This window comes from Polyergus mexicanus, unplaced genomic scaffold (genome assembly GCF_030449975.1).
Source record: "Polyergus mexicanus isolate NDT 795.1 unplaced genomic scaffold, iyPolMexi1.0 SCAF_4, whole genome shotgun sequence".
NCBI classification, from domain to species: Eukaryota; Metazoa; Arthropoda; class Insecta; order Hymenoptera; family Formicidae; genus Polyergus; species Polyergus mexicanus.
The window spans coordinates 1,802,960-1,822,966 of record NW_027223324.1 but is presented as its reverse complement, the minus strand read 5'-3'; the positions used below and the strand labels follow the sequence as shown (position 1 = coordinate 1,822,966).

General features: G+C 32.0%; 2 protein-coding genes across 8 annotated transcripts; one reads left to right on the top strand and one right to left on the bottom strand.

The window, feature by feature from the left end:
* Positions 1-136: 136 nt before the first annotated feature.
* On the bottom strand, positions 137-12,623 carry Mbc (myoblast city). 6 transcript variants are annotated; one of them, XM_070295083.1, is made up of 23 exons: positions 12,320-12,617; positions 11,375-11,616; positions 10,525-11,273; positions 10,218-10,371; positions 9,948-10,118; positions 9,435-9,815; positions 9,132-9,347; positions 8,722-9,044; positions 8,230-8,593; positions 7,033-7,131; positions 6,493-6,683; positions 6,050-6,400; positions 5,591-5,867; positions 5,230-5,477; positions 4,935-5,066; positions 4,534-4,813; positions 4,220-4,443; positions 3,849-4,148; positions 3,418-3,727; positions 3,226-3,335; positions 2,714-2,803; positions 1,135-1,393; positions 137-1,053 (listed from the first exon to the last, which is right to left on the bottom strand). In XM_070295083.1, the coding sequence occupies exons 1-23, from the start codon at positions 12,360-12,362 to the stop codon at positions 583-585; spliced, it is 5,985 nt and encodes a 1,994-aa protein (XP_070151184.1). In that variant the 5' UTR covers positions 12,363-12,617; the 3' UTR covers positions 137-582. The 6 variants fall into 6 exon arrangements, with proteins under 6 accessions (XP_070151184.1, XP_070151181.1, XP_070151182.1 ...); XM_070295080.1 differs by having other exon boundaries at positions 2,714-2,821; positions 12,320-12,616; XM_070295081.1 differs by having other exon boundaries at positions 2,714-2,821; positions 8,245-8,593; positions 12,320-12,616.
* A 176-nt stretch (positions 12,624-12,799) lies between these two features.
* On the top strand, positions 12,800-16,315 carry Csn8 (COP9 signalosome subunit 8). Of its 2 annotated transcripts, none has more exons than XM_070293966.1 (4): positions 12,800-12,983; positions 13,164-13,234; positions 14,076-14,254; positions 15,194-16,315. In XM_070293966.1, exons 1-4 carry the CDS (start codon positions 12,918-12,920, stop codon positions 15,451-15,453), a joined length of 576 nt encoding a protein of 191 aa, XP_070150067.1. In that variant the 5' UTR covers positions 12,800-12,917; the 3' UTR covers positions 15,454-16,315. The 2 variants fall into 2 exon arrangements, with proteins under 2 accessions (XP_070150067.1, XP_070150069.1); XM_070293968.1 differs by having other exon boundaries at positions 13,147-13,234.
* The last annotated feature ends 3,692 nt before the right edge of the window (positions 16,316-20,007 follow it).

Sequence of the window (20,007 nt, the reverse complement as noted above, 5' to 3'; positions counted from 1 at the left end):
ATTCGAAAAAATAAGCTCATTTAGAGTTGTTAAAAGTTGTTAAAAGCAAACCTTGCAATTTTTATCTTTATAAGCGCAAATTCTATTTGATTCATGTTAATATTATAAAAACATTGAATTTTTCGAATAAAGCGCGAAGCTCTATACTAGAACTGTATACTAGAATAAAAATAAGGCAATGACATTGATATATATTAGTTTATCATTCATCATTATAGTCTTTGTCAAATATGCACTGCGAAATTATAAAATGCTGTTAAATCCATATTAATTTTTGAATATTTTTGTCAATAACATTGCTCGCTCTCAGTATGAATAATGTAACTTTCTGTTCTACTGTTAGATATTTCGTATATGGTAATAGCGTATACTAAACTCGCTTATCCTAAATCGCGAAAGAAAGGCACAAAGAAATATATTAGAATGCTAACTCTAAGAGAATGGTAACTCTTTTAAAGATCAACGATATAGAAATAAACGCGAATAACAGAAAAACGCGCGTATTATAAACGTGGATGGACACTTGTTATGCTCACAACTCTCGGCAAGATCGATAAAACATCTACAGGATTTTACGTTATGTTACGCAGACGACGAATCCTCGATATGTGAAGTTTCGACATCGTTAGAAGAAAAAACGATCTTATGCAAACTATTAATCGGTCTTTTCGGTTTCGGTGGAGGCGTCGGCGGTTTATTAGAATGACTGTCTAAATCATCATCAGTAGGTGTCGGCAACTTATTCTTCCACAATCCTGAAGATTTGTTTAGGTTATTCAAAGTACTACTAGCTAGACACTGATTAGAGGACAAGTCCTCCGGAAGATTACAATAATCGGCCTCGCGCATTTTAATCGGCAGAGGTGGCGGCGGATCGTCCTCGGATGCTGTACTGTCGGTCGTGCCGACGCTATCTCTATTTCCCTTTCCCAAATTGCTAGGTTCTAATTCGTTATTAATGTTCCTTAGATAGTGCTGAGATTGTCCGGACCAACGATTACTCATTCTACGTTCTTTCTCCGCTTCTGATCTCAGAGGACGTTTTGGTGTGAGCTATGCAAACAGGCGCGTATATCTCTATTTTAATATTACAAAAAATAAAAAGGCTATGTTAAATGCTCATAAACTTGTTACCTCTTGTCGTAATTCGAATACAGGTGTCGAATGTAAATTAGATATCAATGACGTAACGGAAGACACTGAACTATGAGATATTTCGGCCGTAGTGTACCACTGGCTGGTTGGTTGATCGCTTTTCGTCACTGTGGCGGAATCGCTCTTTCGCGAACTTCTACGCTTCGTATCCTTCTTCTTGTATGTTCCCGGATAAGGATTTCCCAATGCCTTTTGCAAAGAGGCCGTTGACAAAATATGCGAACGCATGGAGTTGTTCCTGTAAGTTGAAAATATTTGCGATTGAAGGCGACGCGATTACCAACAAGTTTGTAAAACCAGAGATAGATAGATAAAAGCGGATACCTATATATTAACGATTGAAAAAAATATAACTCATTGCTAGAAATGAGGTATAGAAAATAGAATAGAGTTGATATAGTATAGATAAATGATAAAATTTCACGATTGAGTAAATTAGTTTATAATTATTAAAAGAATATTTTGCAAGCTATGTTTATATTTTTATTATCATGATAGGATATCAGATATCTGATAAAAAAAATGTAATAATCCTAATAATAGCAATGTCACTTGAACTTTGCAACAGTCTGTAACAAGTGCATATTTTTAATTACCTATCGTAGTTATTGTAGACGTAGAAAGTTTAGTAGATTGCCAGTTGAAGAAGATATATATTCCAGGGAAATTTATAATGATATTGTGAAAAATGCAAAACAGAACCATGCAGATGAGAAGCGGAATAAATAGAAATAGAAGATGTAAAGTCGTTAATTTAAAGAAACCAATACGTTTTCGGTATACATTTAAGATTATCCTATTTTACGTAATGTATAATTTCTATCACATAAAGGGGAATATAGCTATCCAGCATGAAAAACAGTTTTCTTATTGTCTCGTTACATCTCCATTCTACAGAAGCAAAATGATAAAGCAAAATTGTAGTCTGCATTTCAAATCTATTATTTTTAAAATATTGTTTATCAATTTTTTAGTTACTTCTATTTAATTTTAGTTTTTATGATATATTATACTACCCACCCTCAAAACACATATGTATAAAAAGTAACATAAATTACACAAATTAATGCACATATATGCGGGGAAAATATATATTAATTCATATTTCCTATATTGTATAAAGGAATGAAATAACTGGAAAATATAAATAAAAAACAAAAATATACAACAGGAATGTTAAGTGCGAAGAAAGGATAATAAGGCATTATGCGAGAGCTTATCAGGTCCAACAGCGATATTCCTGAAATCATATTGCATTCTTTTCTATCATGTGCTCTAAAACGGCATTTTATGTTACTCTCTTTAGAAATATAACTGTGATTCTAATGATAAATATTAAATAAATTCGCGCATCCAATTAGTAAAAATTTACTAACAATTTTTTTTTAGAAGTTGGGGTTTTTAATATATCTATCAAAAAAGATCCAAATATGTATCTAATGCTTCCGCATAGAAATAATTAGAATTTATTACATATTAACTCATCTAAATAAAGAGAAGTGATTGATTTAATTCTTAGTTAGTGCTGAGACTAAGTTACACACTAGTATGACTTTACCTTGACAAATTGATGTTTTGAACACCACTGGTGGGTGTGCTGTTGTTAAAATTGAACGATGCAAGTGACTTGAACGTTGCAACTTGAGATCTTGTAAGTGAGGATATCCTGGAGTGAATTATATAGCTGAACGGGGTAATTACAAAATATAACTACTTTAAAATTGACACAGGGTGTCACAGATCAGTCGTGCTTGAACCTGGACATCCTGTATATCACACATACTGTTTTTACTTATAATAAATATTGTTTAAAAACATATTCCATAGGATATTTGTATTGTTATGTAATTTAACAGAAATAAAGTTAATTTAAAAGAATTAGATATAAAATGTAGCTTTTTATATGAATAGATTAGTAATATGTTTTGAAATATTGCCTTATTTCAATAATGACAATTGTGATGTAGCAATAGCATGCTATGCAGCAATTATTTTTGTTAGTTACGATAAACTTGTTAATAAAATGACAAACATACGCTTATGCGAAAATTAATAGAATTTATAACTTACTCTGAATTATTCATATTTGATTCGGACAGGCAGTGATTATCCCCTCTTGAAGTTGGTGGTCTTCGCATGGTTACGGTCTGTGTTAGGCTTTCAATTTGCAAATCACATGTCTGTGTGTTATAAAATAAAAAAATTATAGATTTCGGAAAAGTGCGTTTATAACTATTGACTTGAATAATTAAATTAACTTACCCTCTTTCCGTACTTAGTTTCTACTTGATTGCGCATCGACACAAAACATTGTTCTAAACGTTGATGAAATGGTGCCAATTCGGTGGGCGCTCGTGCTTTATGTAACTGGAGTCCTATACTGAGTAAGGGAATTTGCTCCGCAATAAGTCCTTCTAACTTAAGAAGATCTGAACTTTCTTCTAGATGACTATCTTTGTATTCTACATTGAGAAAAGCCTTTTCATAGTTATCAATACCACCCATAACAGCTGGATCCAATATACCATTTAATTTCATGCTTAAGGGGTTTAATGGAAGACTGGGATCGCTTCTGCAATAAGTATGAAGAAAATAATAGTTATCTAAAAATTCATAATGTAAGTGAACAAAAATAACCTAATTACATTCTATCATATTTTTATATCGACTTTAGTTACAAAAAGATATCAAACCTATGAGCAATAATAAGATCACGTAGTACTATATTCGTAGCTTCCATAGTTTCAATTGCATTTCTCAATGGACTGACTAAATATGTCTCGCTAGACGTCACAGGAAACCATCGAAGAATTCCCGGCAATGGGTAGCTTGTCACAAGCACTGTTCTTTCTAACCATAACGACGCAAATTCATTGCTATTATTAATGCCAGCATTTATTTCCTTTTCTTTATCATTAGCTATTGCAATAATTTCTTTTCTCGGTGCAGGTCTTGAAAATCTAAAGCGTTGCACGTCATTCACACGATGATATCTAAAATTAATAGCAAGTTAATAAAATGTCACATATATTATATTTAATTACTTTAATATACTATTGAATACCTTAAAACTGCTTCTGCAGTAACTGGTTTACCACTTAGACGATGTCTCTTTTCATCCATTAATGGCTCTACCTTATTGATTTGCACATATTGATGATTGGATTCCAGCATTTCTGTGGTGGGTGGAGATAATTTGTTCATTTGCTCTGCATTCGGTAACTGATTCAATGTTCTTGAACAAAAATCACTAAGTCGTTCATATTCCTTTCCTCGATAGACAAATACCTATGACAAATAAATTACTTTGTTAAAAGAATAAAAGCAAGTATAAAATATGATCGAAAATATGTATATTTATTAAATATGTCAAAATACTTTATTTTGAAGAAAAGCAGGATGTCCTCTGCCGTAATATGCAACTCTAAAGTATTCTGGTTCAGGTCTTAACTGTTTGACTATGCAATCATAGAATTTTGCCATGCGTCTCAATAATACAGACAGTTGCAAATAATCGAATGTTTCTTCTTCATATTGCGATATTAGTTCTTTGCAAACGGTAAGAGCGCATTCCCACATTCTTCCCTTATCAAAATAATCGATAATATCATTATATAATGCTTCTTTCAGTTCACGATGTGTTTGGCATAATGGATATCTATAAAAAAATAATATAATATTTTAATATTTATTTTATTAGAACGCATTATTAACGCAGTACAAGCTTAATGTATGAAAATATTTGGTTATTTAATTAATTCTAAATTTGGTGATATTACCTGTGTGATATCAGCAAAGGTGGTAAAGGTTGATCGCTCCATGCTAATAATTGACTATGGAGTTTCAAAGAATAAGCTGCTTCTGTGTAATTATCGCATTCTAAATGTAATTCACATAGCTTATTCACGTACCTGTAATGTAAAGAAAACTTAATATATATTTAAATAAATATATATTTATGTTATATTAAACATTATATATAAAAGATTTAGATTCATTATATTGATTTAATCAAGCTTAAAATAGATGGTTAAAACATTTGAATTTAATTATTAAAATATTTTTTGCATTTACCTGATATACATTTCCTTTCTATTAATTTCGGAATAGAATTCTAATAAATTTACAGTGCAAAGCATACGATGTTCTTGGGACTCTGCATGAATAATATCCCGATATTGCAACAAGCGTTCCATAAGCTTAGCGATAGTGTCTACGAAGCGTAAGCCTTGTTCTCGCATTGTGGAATGTTTTTCACACAAAGAACCCATAACATGAGTCCAAAGCACACGAAATTGTTCATCACCTCTGCCTCCTTCTACCTGTAAAAAAGATTCTTTGATGAAGTATAATCTTTCATTGACGTTATTAGTGAAGCAGATTTAAATTGCAACCACTCTTGATTTCAATGTATAAAATGATGCAAAAACTATACCAAGATATCCAGTTTTGCAATCATCTCATTTTCATATTCTATAAAATTAGCTTTGATGTGAGCAGGATCACGTTTGGTATCGCCATATCCTTCCACTATACGTGAACTATAATATTCGCATTGCATCATATCGAAGAAGATAGGTATTGTAGCTTTTCTCAATTCAGTTTCAGGTATTAACGCCATTTCAAGAATTGCGCCGACTAAAGCAGGCACGAAAAGTATTTTGTGTTGCCCTAAATTGAACCACATTGATCGGATTTCAAATGCAGTTTCTCTGTAAAGTATTACACAAAGAAGATGTGATATTATTTTCATCTTATCAATTTATGCCATTTAATAAAAATATTTATACATATAATATATTATTAACTAAGGATCATGCATCTGTTTAAATAGCATTCTTTCTATTTGAGTTTTGAAATATTTGCATAATTATTATTTTTATAAGAAACGTACCTACGCATGTCGTTATAACGCGCAATAATGCGGTTTCGTTTTGCTGGTGTAAATGTATCTAACTGTAGGGCAGGTTGAGTTAAAAAAGCAATAGCACAATGAAAGAAATTTGACCATGCTTGATGCTCAAATTCGGTGAAAAAATAATCTCTAATTGTGCCCGAAAAATATCGTAATGATTTTAGAATAACGCTATTTTGAAGCATAATCATTTCACACCAGTCTCCTGGAAACACACTTCTAGAAACTAAATCTTTAAAGACTAATAATATCTCCATAAGAAAATCGAGTAAATCAATTCTTGTTCCAAAATGATTGATGTACACTTCATAATGGTGTTGTGTCATTTGTCTGAAAAAGATTGCACAAAGAAAGATAGAGTTTCCTCCATATTCTTCTTTCGATATTCTTTTTTTATAATTAATTTAAGATCTTAAAAATACCTGAATATCGCCAACATGACTGATACTAAATTTCCAACTAAAGGATTTTCCCTATCCATTGATATAACAGTTTGTATAATAGTGCGTAATGCAGTTAACATTATCTCCTTAACATCTGAAACTGTACTACCTATATCTTTTCTAAAAGTCAGTTCCAGAATGTCAGACAATATTTTGACGCATAATTCCACCTATAGGAACAAAAAGACAGATTTAAAAAGTAGATGGGTTGGATATATCTATTTCTATAAAATATAAAAATTAGTAGATATATAAATCTATATGTGTCTAAATTAGTCCATATAATATGATGTATATTCTCTGCATACTATACATTCACACAAAAAACTAATTCATATATAACGCGAATCATTGATTCTAAATCATAAAATATAATACAACACAACACACAGGCATAAATGCAAAGTTCTGTGTTAATAATGTATTAAGCAATTTCAAAATGTACCATATAACGCCGTGAAAAACGCACTATTTATTTGCGTATATTTTGAAATTTCCTGCATTTATCGCAAAAATTACCTCTTCGGAATAGCCGCGATGTTGGTTGAGCCGATGCCGATTTTCGCCGAGCAGCCTGGCTACCTTCGCCACGCTCTTTCCAGGCGTACTCGATAGCCCCTTTAAACGCCATTAACCAAAACCAAACCGTACACAAAAAAAAAAAAAAAATGAAATAACCCTTGTTAGTTGGAAAAAAATACCATTTTCTAAAGACATATACAATTACATTTCTGAAAATTCCCGACACCAATGTGAATGTAAAACTGCATGCACTAAAGATGCAGCTTCTCATTAACAATAAAAAGCAGTATGCTAATATAAAAAAAAATTATGAATAAAATAGATCAGAAAAAAAAAGAAAAATTTAGCATTTTTGTCTAATAATAATAATTTTCCTCTTACAAGTATTTCATATTTTTATATTATTCATTAATGGATTATATAAATTATAAAACGTTCAAAAATTTCTATTATAATAAAAAAATAATAAATCAAAGAAGATATCACAAATTAAATAGTATAAATAATAGTATATCTAAATGCCTATTATATAAAATGCAGAATAAATATTATGCAGTAACATATTACTTTACAAACACATGCCACATTCGAAGTTCTATTATTTTAATACAAATGTATTTACTCTTACATGCTTTACTGAGAGAGTAAGTAAAAAGGATGTCTCTTTCAATATTATATTTTCAAATAACACAATAATTTTCATTATTGTTGTACACATTCTGAAAAATTACAGCTAAATAATATTATTTTTTTCCTTTAATATAAAAAAATATATAAAAAATAATAATAATAATAATAATAATAATGTGAAAATTTGATTGACAGTTTAGTATTAAAAAATATTCTAATAAATAAGCTATGACTTAAAAAATAAAAAGACATCCTTAAAAAAAAAAAAAAAAAAAAAATGGTAAAATTTATGTAGAAAGATGCGTGGCGGAAGGATCGCAGGCTGTACGGAAAGCACAAATGACATTTATCACGATATTAAATGAAAGTAAAAATTTATATTTAATTAATTAATTTTAGTTATGCAAATGTATATAATTATGATTCTTTGAAAAGTATCGTGAAAATGTATAAATGTGATGAATTGACATTATTTCTTGTGAAACATAGATAAGAGTAATGTGTGAACATTCCAATTCATTTAAATTAGATTATAGGAAATTGTAGCATTAGAAAAGAGCACACCTTATGACATCTTACCTCCTCTTTAGCCTCCAATAAGTCTCTCACGAGTATGGTAATTCTCGGCAATAAAATTGCTCTACACTCCACATTTAAAAAAAGTGGACTATGAACAATATCATTGACCGTCATCATTTTCTGCTTAGTTAATCTACCTGTTGGTAGAGTCACAAGTAAATCTGTTAGAACTGTACTCAATTGCTTGCCGCTATAAACCCTTAATAAATGAGGTATTGTTGTAGGTAGATATTTGAGGCAAGCTCCTTGAACCAACAAAGTTCCATCTGTTTCGTGACTCATGAGATTAACAATAGATCGTAATAAATCAGTTAATGTTTGTGAAAATTCTTCTTCATCTTGATTTAATCTTTGAAAGAAAATTATAATATTTAATCAAAATTATGTATATTTGTCTTCAATCAAGAATGAATATATTATAGCTATATTTATTGCATTGTCTTTTAGATATTTAGGATAATAATAAATAAAACATACTCAGTAAATAAAAGACGAGATTCGACAATAAACCTCATGCAGTATTGCAGACTTTTCATTGTTTTAAGCAATAAATCACGTTCTTGACCATCGTTGTTGCCGACGTTATCTATACGCTTACGCAATACTGCAATTAATTTTTTATATGCAAGAGTCGCAGAGAAACTTTCAGAAATGTATAAATCTAATACTGGTTGGAAATGCTGATACTTTCTATCGGACACAAGCCCAATAATATATAAAAGGCACTCAAAAACCATGTCGTCATAGACATCACTGTCCGAATTACTCATTAAGATGTTAAATAAAGCATCCAAAACATCCTGTGAAAGATAATGCTACTCAATATAATTATTCTCATCCAAACATAATTTTACTATACATGTAATTTCACTAGAATTTTATTTTACCTGCAGAAACTTCACTATTTCCTCCCCATCAACCTTCATTAAAGCAGCTAAAGATTCCTTTAAGCCAGTATTGTGCGATGCCCAATTAAGTAAACCTAATAAATCTATATTCTGGGTTAATTTAGTTGAGCAAATATTGGTTGCTATTAAAAAACTATCTTTGCTGCTTAATGTTAATGATCCTAAACTTGGCTTCTTTTCTATGTTTAATTCAGCCTAAATAAAAAAAAGGTAACGTTTGAAAAGTAACGTTTAAAAATATATGAAATTTCTTTTATCTCTTCAATAAATAAATAGATGTACCAATTCTCCACGTGTTGATGGCAATTTAAAATAAGATATATCACTTTCCTCGTACTTTTTTTGCTCTAATTTGTAAACCAACAATTCGTGCTGTATGTCTTGCAGAGTTGTGCCATTACGTTGCATTAATCGAACATAACTTAAAGCAAATGGTTTCTCAGACTTATCTTTTGCTTCATTAGAACTGCGATGCTTAAATGTAAACTTTAAGTGAGCCTGCTTAAATTCTTCTATAGGTATGGCAATCTTGAATGTTTCACACCATCTAGGCTTGTCTTCGTGATAATAAATAACGCTATGATACTCGTCAATTGGGAACGCGCCGCCACCTAATGTCATGACTCCAGGAATTGCTATGCCATGTTCATTACATACTTTAACCTGTTAAAAATCATATTATAAATGCTTAACATATATATTCTTATATATATATATATATATATATATATATATATATATATATATATATATAAAAACAATTATTATATTTTCTATTTAAATTCTTATACTAACCGTTACTTCTACATTTTTGTCTGTAGATTTTGAGCCTTTGCTAAATTCACCGCTAATTAAAGTCAGATACAGATCGTTGCGTACGTCACCTGGCAAAATAACTTCTGGAAATCCCATTTTACGTGCAATTGCAACGTTACCGAGGACCAAATGTGGATTTTCGTCACGTACCTATGTAAGTGCTCAATATTAGAGATAATTTTTATCTCAAACACAACAATACATAAGTTATACAATTATATAGAAAAATAACTTTATTTCTCGACTCACTTGCTTTGGATCGCCTCTTAACAATTTTAAACTCGTCCATAATCCTTGTCCACCTGTGATATTGGTGATATTGCCATTGATATGTCTTTGAATATTTGCTTCTTTCTGTGAGATAATTCTACGTAATGTACCATCGAGACTGTCTTTCTCACAACATATGAAACAAAAAACAAGGAAACCAACAAAACAATTCTATCTTAATTTTCCAAGAATTATTATAATGCTTTTCTTTGACATTTCAACTATAAATTTTACAAAAATATTGAGTCTCATAAAACCAAGATACCTATCTCAAATAAGTACCTACTGTATAAAAGGTATAAAATGATGTTGTTCAACATCTCCCTCGAGTTTGCCAGTAATAAACAGAGTGATATCCATCGCGGCTACACCAAATGGTCTCCTCATATTTTCCGTGCTCTTGGATTTATTCTGATTATTTTGTGCAACACTCGAGCGTCGGTGATCTGGTTCTTTGGCTTCCATACCACCCACTCTAATTACATAACAAGCTAAATAAACTTTGTCCCTCGTCAAATCTCTAGAACCAAGGTCCGTAAACAATACTCTAAGATTGTGTAACTGATCAATATCTCTTGCAAGTCCCTCTTTGCTCCACGATACTACATAATTTTCCGTGATAGCTTTCATCTCTCTACCGTCATATAAAGTCAATAGTAGCTCTACATCCTCTGCCATTTTACATACAAAATTTCTCACACTGACAAAAAAGATATGTGAATATACAGGTACTTGTGGCTTATGCAACTTTTTTTTGGTATCATTAGATGCCTTTCTTATTCTTTCTGCAGCAGTCTCATGATGATAGTATAATTGGATAGTGCTTGTTTCTTCAGGATTTAAAACGTTTCCATGCTCGTCTCGAACTACCATGTCCAGACCCAATAGTTGATTTCCAGTGTCTATCCTTGCTGTTGCTAATCTTTTCATATCTTTCAATTCATCTACTGTTAAAGTACCACTTAAAATCTTGCTTCTGTATCCTATTGCATCCAAAATTTGTTGCTGCATTGTCTTGAAGTGTTCAGAGTGTGTCTATATATGTATATAAATTATATAGTTATATCTATATATTTTTAATTTCTAGACAAATTTAAGCTATATATATAGCTATATTATAAAAAATATATGCATACTACATATAAATACTTCCAATGATGTCCCCATTCTCTTAAAACATTAGTGATTTCATGTACTAAATTATCCATATGTGTTGATTTCTGTAAGATATATATGTAGGATTTTGGAAAAATTCCACATGTGCCTTTAAACTTGCTGCGGCCATAATACCAATCTCCACACTCTTCAGTTATCTGTACAACCTCTCCGACTGTTAAACGTATTGTGTGTGGGTTTGAATGCGCAAAATTATGGATGGCTAAATAAAATGATAAAATATATCTCATTTTGGCATTTTAATATTTTTTTCTGACTTTATATGCTTTTGAATATCTTGATAAAATTGTATTTTAAATCTACATTAATTTCAAAATTATAATTTTTATTAAAACTTGATGTGAATGTCCATTAATGAAGTCTGACAAATTATCTGCTTAATTTTGTTATAACTTAAAAATATTTTTATAATTTAAAATATATAAATATATTTTATATATTCTAAAACTAATGTACTAATGTAATATATAGAAACACACAAAAATGTACAATGCAATGATATAACATTCTCTTTTTCTTTATAAATAATCAACATACATCAACATGTAAAGTATTTTGCTTAACAGCATTAAAAATAATATTATTTTTCGATATTTATGACAATAAAATAATTTTCAATCAATTCTAATTTAAACATGATTATGGTATTTATAAATGAAATAATGCATCCATTTACATTAGTTGATTAACGTAATGTCATAAATATTGAAAATATACGAAATGTCACATACATAAAATATATCAAAGATTCAGCACACAAAACTCTACAAAAATGTGGAGAGCCCACTCGAATGTCAGACGCGATGTAACGAAAATCTGAACTCTCGGGGGCACCTCCCAGGATGTTGGAATATTTCGCAGTGCAGAGGGTTATTAATCTTACACATAAACTATATATTCCTCACCTACTCCTAACTGCTCATTAATCCGCTTCCATGTCATTGTCATATTATTCCGGTATTCTTAGCACTTCTAAGATATTTACATTAATTACATCTCGCGACTCACATCTCGCCAGGGTAATTATATTGCCGTTTTATCTTGTCATCTATTACTATAATGTTCCGAAACAGGATGTTACACTTCTCCACTATATTGCCACAGTGATGCGTGATGCGAGAACGAGAAAGAGTCGAGGAAGAGACGGCTGGAGGGAACAAACATGTCATGAAATAAATAAAAATTGACATAAACATAGAGAGGAAAACGCGAGTGAGAAATGTTCGTTCTTTTTAGTTCCACATTTAAATGATTATATCAATAATCGATAAAGAGGATATTTGTGGATATAAATATTGTCGATAAAGAGATTTCAAACTTTCTTGGGAGCTATAATCTGTAATATCGATGCTACTGCATTCAACTTCGTACGTATCAGCTGATTTCACTCTGTATCCATCTTATGTTGTGTTCGCGGTTATCGTGCTCGATGATTTTTATGTCGGCGTATTTTTGAAATTTTGTGTCATTATTATCGTTGAAATAATAAACGAAACCGTCGTCATGGTGCTCAATTGTACAGCCGAGCTTAACACATTGATGAACGAACTAGAAATGAGCGAATTGGAGGTGAGTTTCAATGAGTTTCAAAACTGTATTAAAAAAGCGTTTTGTAGGTTATGGCGCCAATTTATATTCAATTCTTCTTACGTGCTTGCATTTAATGACAAACTACATTTTGGCTGAAATGTTGCTCCATAATTGAAGAGATGAGCGTGAAAAATAATTTCAGTGAATCACTCGTTTCAGCCCACGACTGGAGTTCTAACTGCACAAGCTTACATGCGATTGCTAGCTGTCTATCTCCATCAGAATGATTTGTGAGTAGAGAAAGGCACACGCATCCAAATTATTTCTCACGAAGAATATTATATGTTTTGTTTTTTGGTATCTTAATAATCTTTTCTATTGCTTCATTAATAATAAAATTAGATAGGATATGCAATTTGTATGTATGGATTAGCATAGGCAAATTGATATCCAATCTATATTTTAAATATTGGGTTTTTTCATATTGTAATATTGAATATATATATTATATAATTTAATGAGGTACAGTAACAATGGAAGACAGTAAAATAATAGTAAAGCATATTTTTGAATTTGTATATTATATTAGGTCGACAGATTGATTAAATCATTAATTGTATTGACTTATATTATTATCGCTAAATGTTTTACCATAAAATAATTACTGAACTATTTCTTTATAGTATGTCTCCTATTTTTTGACATACTTTTAGAAGCTTTTGCTTCTTGTTTGCATCTCACTTTTTTGGGATGCTTTATTTTATAAAATGGTTATTTCTCTATATCTTATTCATATTTATATCTGCCTGCTAATAAGACAATAGAAATATTCTTTCATTTACTATTGTATTTTGGAGGTCTTAAAACTCATTAGATCTATTTATGATGACATTTGTTGTCTCTTTACATTGTGATTTTTATAATTCTTTATGGTATATTGGTCCAAAGTTGCGAGATATCTTGTTTCTTTTCTGGCGCACACATAAAACTTGTATTATTCTGCTAAAATCGGCAGCCTATTTTATTTTTGTACGGTGCATCACGCATGAAATGCCCGAAAGAACGCGCCGGATCTGTTTATCGATCGACCTATAATTTTGTTTATTTGAATGAAACGAGCGACAATCATAGGTACAACGCGAAGTACGTCTGGCAACGAATCCCCTCGGATATGAAAGCCACTCATGAGGATCTCAGACGAATATGGATTGTAGGACAACGCATGTGGCAACGCAATTGGCCCGCGGTACACGCGGCTCTCAATGTAGAATGGAGCGAAGATGTCAAGAACATTATGACAGCTCTAAAAGGTAAGTTAATATAAAACAATAAAAGATTAATAAAATAACGAAAATTTTTCCACGTTCTTTTAAAGGCGCATATTCGTTTGAAACCTCGAAAATGAGTACATTTTTTTAGATCTTTTTGCAGCGCAACGACTGATAAAAATTTTTAATTTTTTTACAATATTAATACAATTTTATTAACTACTTAAATAAAAATTATCAGCTAAACATTTTTTTTTTTTTTTTTTTTTTTTTTTTTTTTTTTTTAAGTTATACGAATATTTGCAGATTTATGTTTTCATGCACACTGTGCATGAAAAACAAACAAAAAAAAAATTTTTTCAACACGCCGGCATTTTTTATTTTTTGAAATTTTGAACGAGTATGCCCCTTTAATAAAATAGTAATTAGAATTAGATAATAATAATCGATGTGAAATCATCAAATTATTTTTTTTTTGTATGCCACTGTGTGTTAGAATTTTTAATATTATACATAACGTCATCAAAGAGAAAACTGAAAAAAAGTGATGTATAATGTTCGCGATTGTGCAGAGATTATCCATTACAATAATAATAATAATCCAAAATTGTTAAAAGTCGTATTAATCGAAATATACTATTTTCTAAATAATTAAAATTCTAAATCTCTTATTGTAGTTATCATTTAGTAAGTTTTAGTAAGATTTGATATTTTAATAAATTTGATATCATTACATCTTTTTATGTGTCCTACATATGTAGAAGCAAAGACTAAATATGTACCTTATTATAATTAAAGACAATCAATTATTATTAAATCCACCGTTTATACATAATTACCACTTACAACGCCTATCGATAATCAATTAGTCGAACAGAATCTATACAGTCGTTGGAATTCTTTATTCAAATTTCTTGCTCTTCGTTAAACAAGAGGATTCGCGCTAATTTGGAATCCCCGATTCGCCCCCGATTTTTGCAGACCACGTTCGAGAACGAGTGATGAGGCTGATATCAAAGGCATACTCCTCGTTAAACTTGACGACCATGGCGACAATGAGCGGAATGTCGTTGGACGAGGCGCGACAAGCCGCTATTGACAGGGGCTGGACCGTCGACGGTACTATAGTGCAACCATGCAAACAGATCGACGAGGAACAATACAATCAGTCGGACAAGATCTGTCTGACGGAGGAGCAGCTGGAGAAACTCACACAATTTGTGTCCTTCTTGGAAAATTGAGAGATCTTTATCGATGCTTTCTTGATTCCTTGTGTGGATCCGAATCACCGCGCGATCTCTATGACTCGAACCTCCTTTTGTAATCTTGCCTCGTAACTCTATTATATAAAGGAGGAAGTGCGCGCCAAAGCTAACATCATCGATGTTCGTGCTCGTAAAATAAGCATACCTTACGATAGACAGAGAGGAAGAGGGATTAGTGACAGAGATAGAGACAGAAAGCAGCTACCCACGCGATTTGTCCGTTCAATCGGAAGAATAATTCAATGAAGCTCCTTGCAAGCGTGGAATCAACAACTATATTAATCGATAATCAGCTGTGCGTACGCGAGAGGGCGGACTGGCATTTGCACAGAACGGTATTCTCCGGCAGGAGCCTCTTTTCCTCTCCCCCATCTCCCTCTTTCCTGCCATCCTCCTAACTCGCCTATCCGATGTGGATCCCCTGAAAATATACACCGTTTGCAACCGTTTGCATCGCTGTAATTATCAAAGTGGATCGTCGCAGTAAGAATCGGACAGGTAGCCGTTAACGTTCCTCACGACGACGACGACGACGTGCCTCTATCTAGCTTAAACACGTACGTGGCGCGCGAATTACCTCACGCGTGATTCTTCGTGGTATCTTCGAATCGAAAAGAGGAAACAGAAGGAGAAAAAGGAAGACTAGAACTGTTTCAAACGGCTAGATTTTGATAAAGTGTGTTATAGCAGCAAGTGAGTGTTTTTATATTTGTTTTTCTTCTTCACTCAATTTTTCCTATTCACTATTATTCTCGAAATATTTCCTCTGATATCATATATATATATATATGCGTTTCTAATATTTGTTATAGCAAAAATACACACATTTTTTAAGATATTACAATCTTGCAATTAATCTCCATTTGATTGTTATTCTTTTTAATTAAAAGTGAATAAATCAATTTATATATTAAAAATAAGTTTCGACAATTTGTTCACGAATTATAACGACATTAAAAAATAATTATGTAATATTTAATTAATTAATTATATAATATTTAATTATATAATATTTAATTGATATATATTGAATTTTTACTCAAATTTTGTCTAATTTAAATTTTAAGTTTAATCGATTTTTTATCCCTCTTAGATTTATAACTAAAAGAAAATAAAGGATTAGTAAGACTAAAATTAATTAATGTTTTGGTGAAATCGGTTTAAATCATCGGCAATCAGTCATTAACATTTATTTTTACGCGTAATTTCGAAAACCGCGGTAAATTAAATTCTCGCGGGACATTTGATACCTCCAATTCATACGGGAATTCGATATCTCGAACGGCGCGAACGTTGCCGCAGTTGGCGCGCGAAAGCCGAGCGACAAAATTCGCGCGCTCGCGGCAGTTATCCACGACGGGTGAGTTACATCACGCAAATTACGAATCCTCATTCGGAAAAATCGGGTGCGCGGACAGGTTTGCGGACGAGGTGAGTACATAACTGCACGTGCCGAGGAGCGACGCAATAATTCTCTACGAAATCGATTCCTCGGGCCGGGCCGATCGGCATTGTTGTGCCGCCGATTACGCAATTTCGCGAGTATTCTCAACGAAACTTAGGACAGGTAGCTCGCGGTCTTTCGTCGGCGCACCGATACTTTGATACTCTTGCTCTTTTTCCTTTTTTTTTGGGGGGGGGGGGGGCCACCACCACTCTAGAAAGTTGTTGCACCGGTATCGTTAGTTCTATACGTGCGCGAAAACACGCGTCTCGCCTACATCTCTCTACAAAGTGTTGAAAAGCTACATGTACATTGTCGGGGATCGAGATGGTTGGGGCATATTCTTGTACTGAATCCTATTACGAATTTATGTATGGACATATATATACGTATATATGTGCATATATAAAGTTAAAAGCTAATAATAATGATTAAAATGTTAATACGGGATTCCTGTTTAAAGCACGAACACATGCGCATGTATATGTATGTATATATATATATATATATATATATATATATATATATATATATATATATATATATGCTATATTTAATTATTTTAATCTATGTCCTTGAAAGTTATTCCTAGCAAAATTTTTGAGATATTATAAATTCGAATGCGATCGACCTGAGACAACTTTTCTGCATTTTTATTAAGGAGCAATAAATTTTAGCTACTTGTAATTCAATTAGTTAAAATTCCGTTTTACATTGACTTGCAAACTCTGAGACTATGTCAAGGATATAAAATGAGTAAAGAAAGTACTTCACAGACACATAAGTTTGAAAAAGAGCCTCTTTTAATAAACGATTGAAAGTAATCCTTCCTTTTTCGTTTTACAAGAAAAAAATAAAGAGATAATAAATTCTTATCTACTTAATTACATTTCATCTACATGTAAGTTTGAAAGAGATTTTTTTAATATACGATTGAAAGAGAGTAATCCTTTCTTTTTCGTTTTATATGGGAAAAAAAGAGATGATAAATTCTTATCTATTTAACTGCATTTCATCTAAATATAAATGTTCACGCGACACATGTATTATATAATTACAAAGATATTTAATATTGAGAATTAAAATATAAATTTAATATTATAAGCGATGAACGTTAAATGAAATTTTCGATAATGATAAGTTAAAAAGATAATTAAAAGAATTGTAAATGAAGTTGATACTTGTAGCTTTTCAGCAGCTCTCTGTATAAGCGCACCTTCGTCCGATTCTCACACCTGCGGTCTCGGCTTCGAGCAAGCGTTCGAGAAACGTGAGAATCGCCAACGGAAATCTACCGTGTTCGTTTCTGCTCGCGAACGATTGTTTCGATCTTCGCGGTTCGCGGCACGATGCATTATTATTCGATCCGACCGCGCGCGGATCGCGGATATTTCGTGAGGAATATGCATGCTAACGAGAGGAGTTGAAACGCTCTCGTCGTCGCTCCTTGGATCGTTTCTATTATGCGGGATAAAATGCATATCATACTATGTGCACTCCGGAGTCACGGAGGTGAAAGCCTTCGCAGTGCTGCCTCTTTTCTACAGAATCGATTAAAATATGTATGTTTTTATGTGGAATATACTTTTTATCAGATCTTACAAATCGAGTTCGGAGCAAACGAACGAAAAATTACGAAGAAATATCAGCGAACATTAGTGAAGGAGCTTTAATTAAATAAAGTTATTAAAAAATATTTTATATAAAAAAATTTTTTATAAAAAAAACTGTTTTATTAGAATAATAAAAAGATTAATGATCAACGACTTTTTCGTGCTAGCGTTTGTTTATAATCGTTCATGCTCGCTCGTTTGGTCTCTGAATTAGCGCGAATAAAAAAAAATCTTATTCATATAAAACATAAGAAATATTAAATAGTATTGTGTGCCATAATATATATATATATGACTTGTTTGATATATTTTTTAAATTTCTTTGCAACAATACAATATCGAATGCAACAAATATATAAACAAATATGTATTATATGTAATATGTAATACGCACGGAAAATAATTATGGGATTAATATTTGATTGTGCAAATATAATATTAATATTTGATTGCATAATTAAAAATAATTATCATCGTGATATATGTAATAATATTTAAGAAGGTTAATTATTAATTGTTACGTTAAATGTAAAAATCTTCTTTTTTTATTTTTTGAATGATGCCATATTTATTACAGATTGGTCGACGATTATTAATTTTATCTGGATATTCCTGTCAGAATATATCGAGAATCACTCACGCACATATATTACACATTTAATTTTATCACTCTCGAAAAATCTATATTAATGTATTTTTTTATATTTTACAATTTTACAGATTTTATTGCGAAATTATGAAAAATTAAAATCCAATTAGATGAATTCTTCTCATATTTTACCTAATTTCGCAGGCTTTATTAGAGGCAACCAAATTTCAAAAATTCTCACTATAATAATTTTCTATAATTCATCTATCTCGATGTTGCGCGTAAAATTTCTGAATCCAATACTCTTCTTCACGCCAAGCGCATCCAGGAAGTCGTTAAAACACGATCGACCGATATATACCGGTTGAATCATCCTAACATAAGCTAATTTTCGCCCGTTAATTCCGACGTGTGAGAATGCTCGTAGAAAAGCGTCCAATCTATCGAACATGCGGAAAAGGAAGGCAATGTTCCCACGCGCTCTCGTACATATGTACGACGAAGCCTATCCTAGACGCGCTGTTCCGTATCGGGAATATATCGGCTCCAACAATAATCGGTAACGAAAAAGTCGCTCTCGCGAGATCAGCGGGGGGTTGCAAACGGCCCCGGGATGTAGCCCCAGACAAGGCTCCGTCGATGATGGGGCCCGACCCCCAGACCCGTTGTATCTGTACTCTTGTACGCGAGCAGAACACGAGACAATCGTTTCCACGAGCTCCTCTCGCGCGCCTTTTCAACGCCGTTCGTTGAATAATGCAGATTCATCCGGCGAGATGATTGCATCGCGATATCGCACCGGCCGATACTCTTTTTTTTTTTTTATTATTATTTATTATTATTCTATGCCGAGGCGATGCGACGGGCGACGGGGGAGAGAGAAC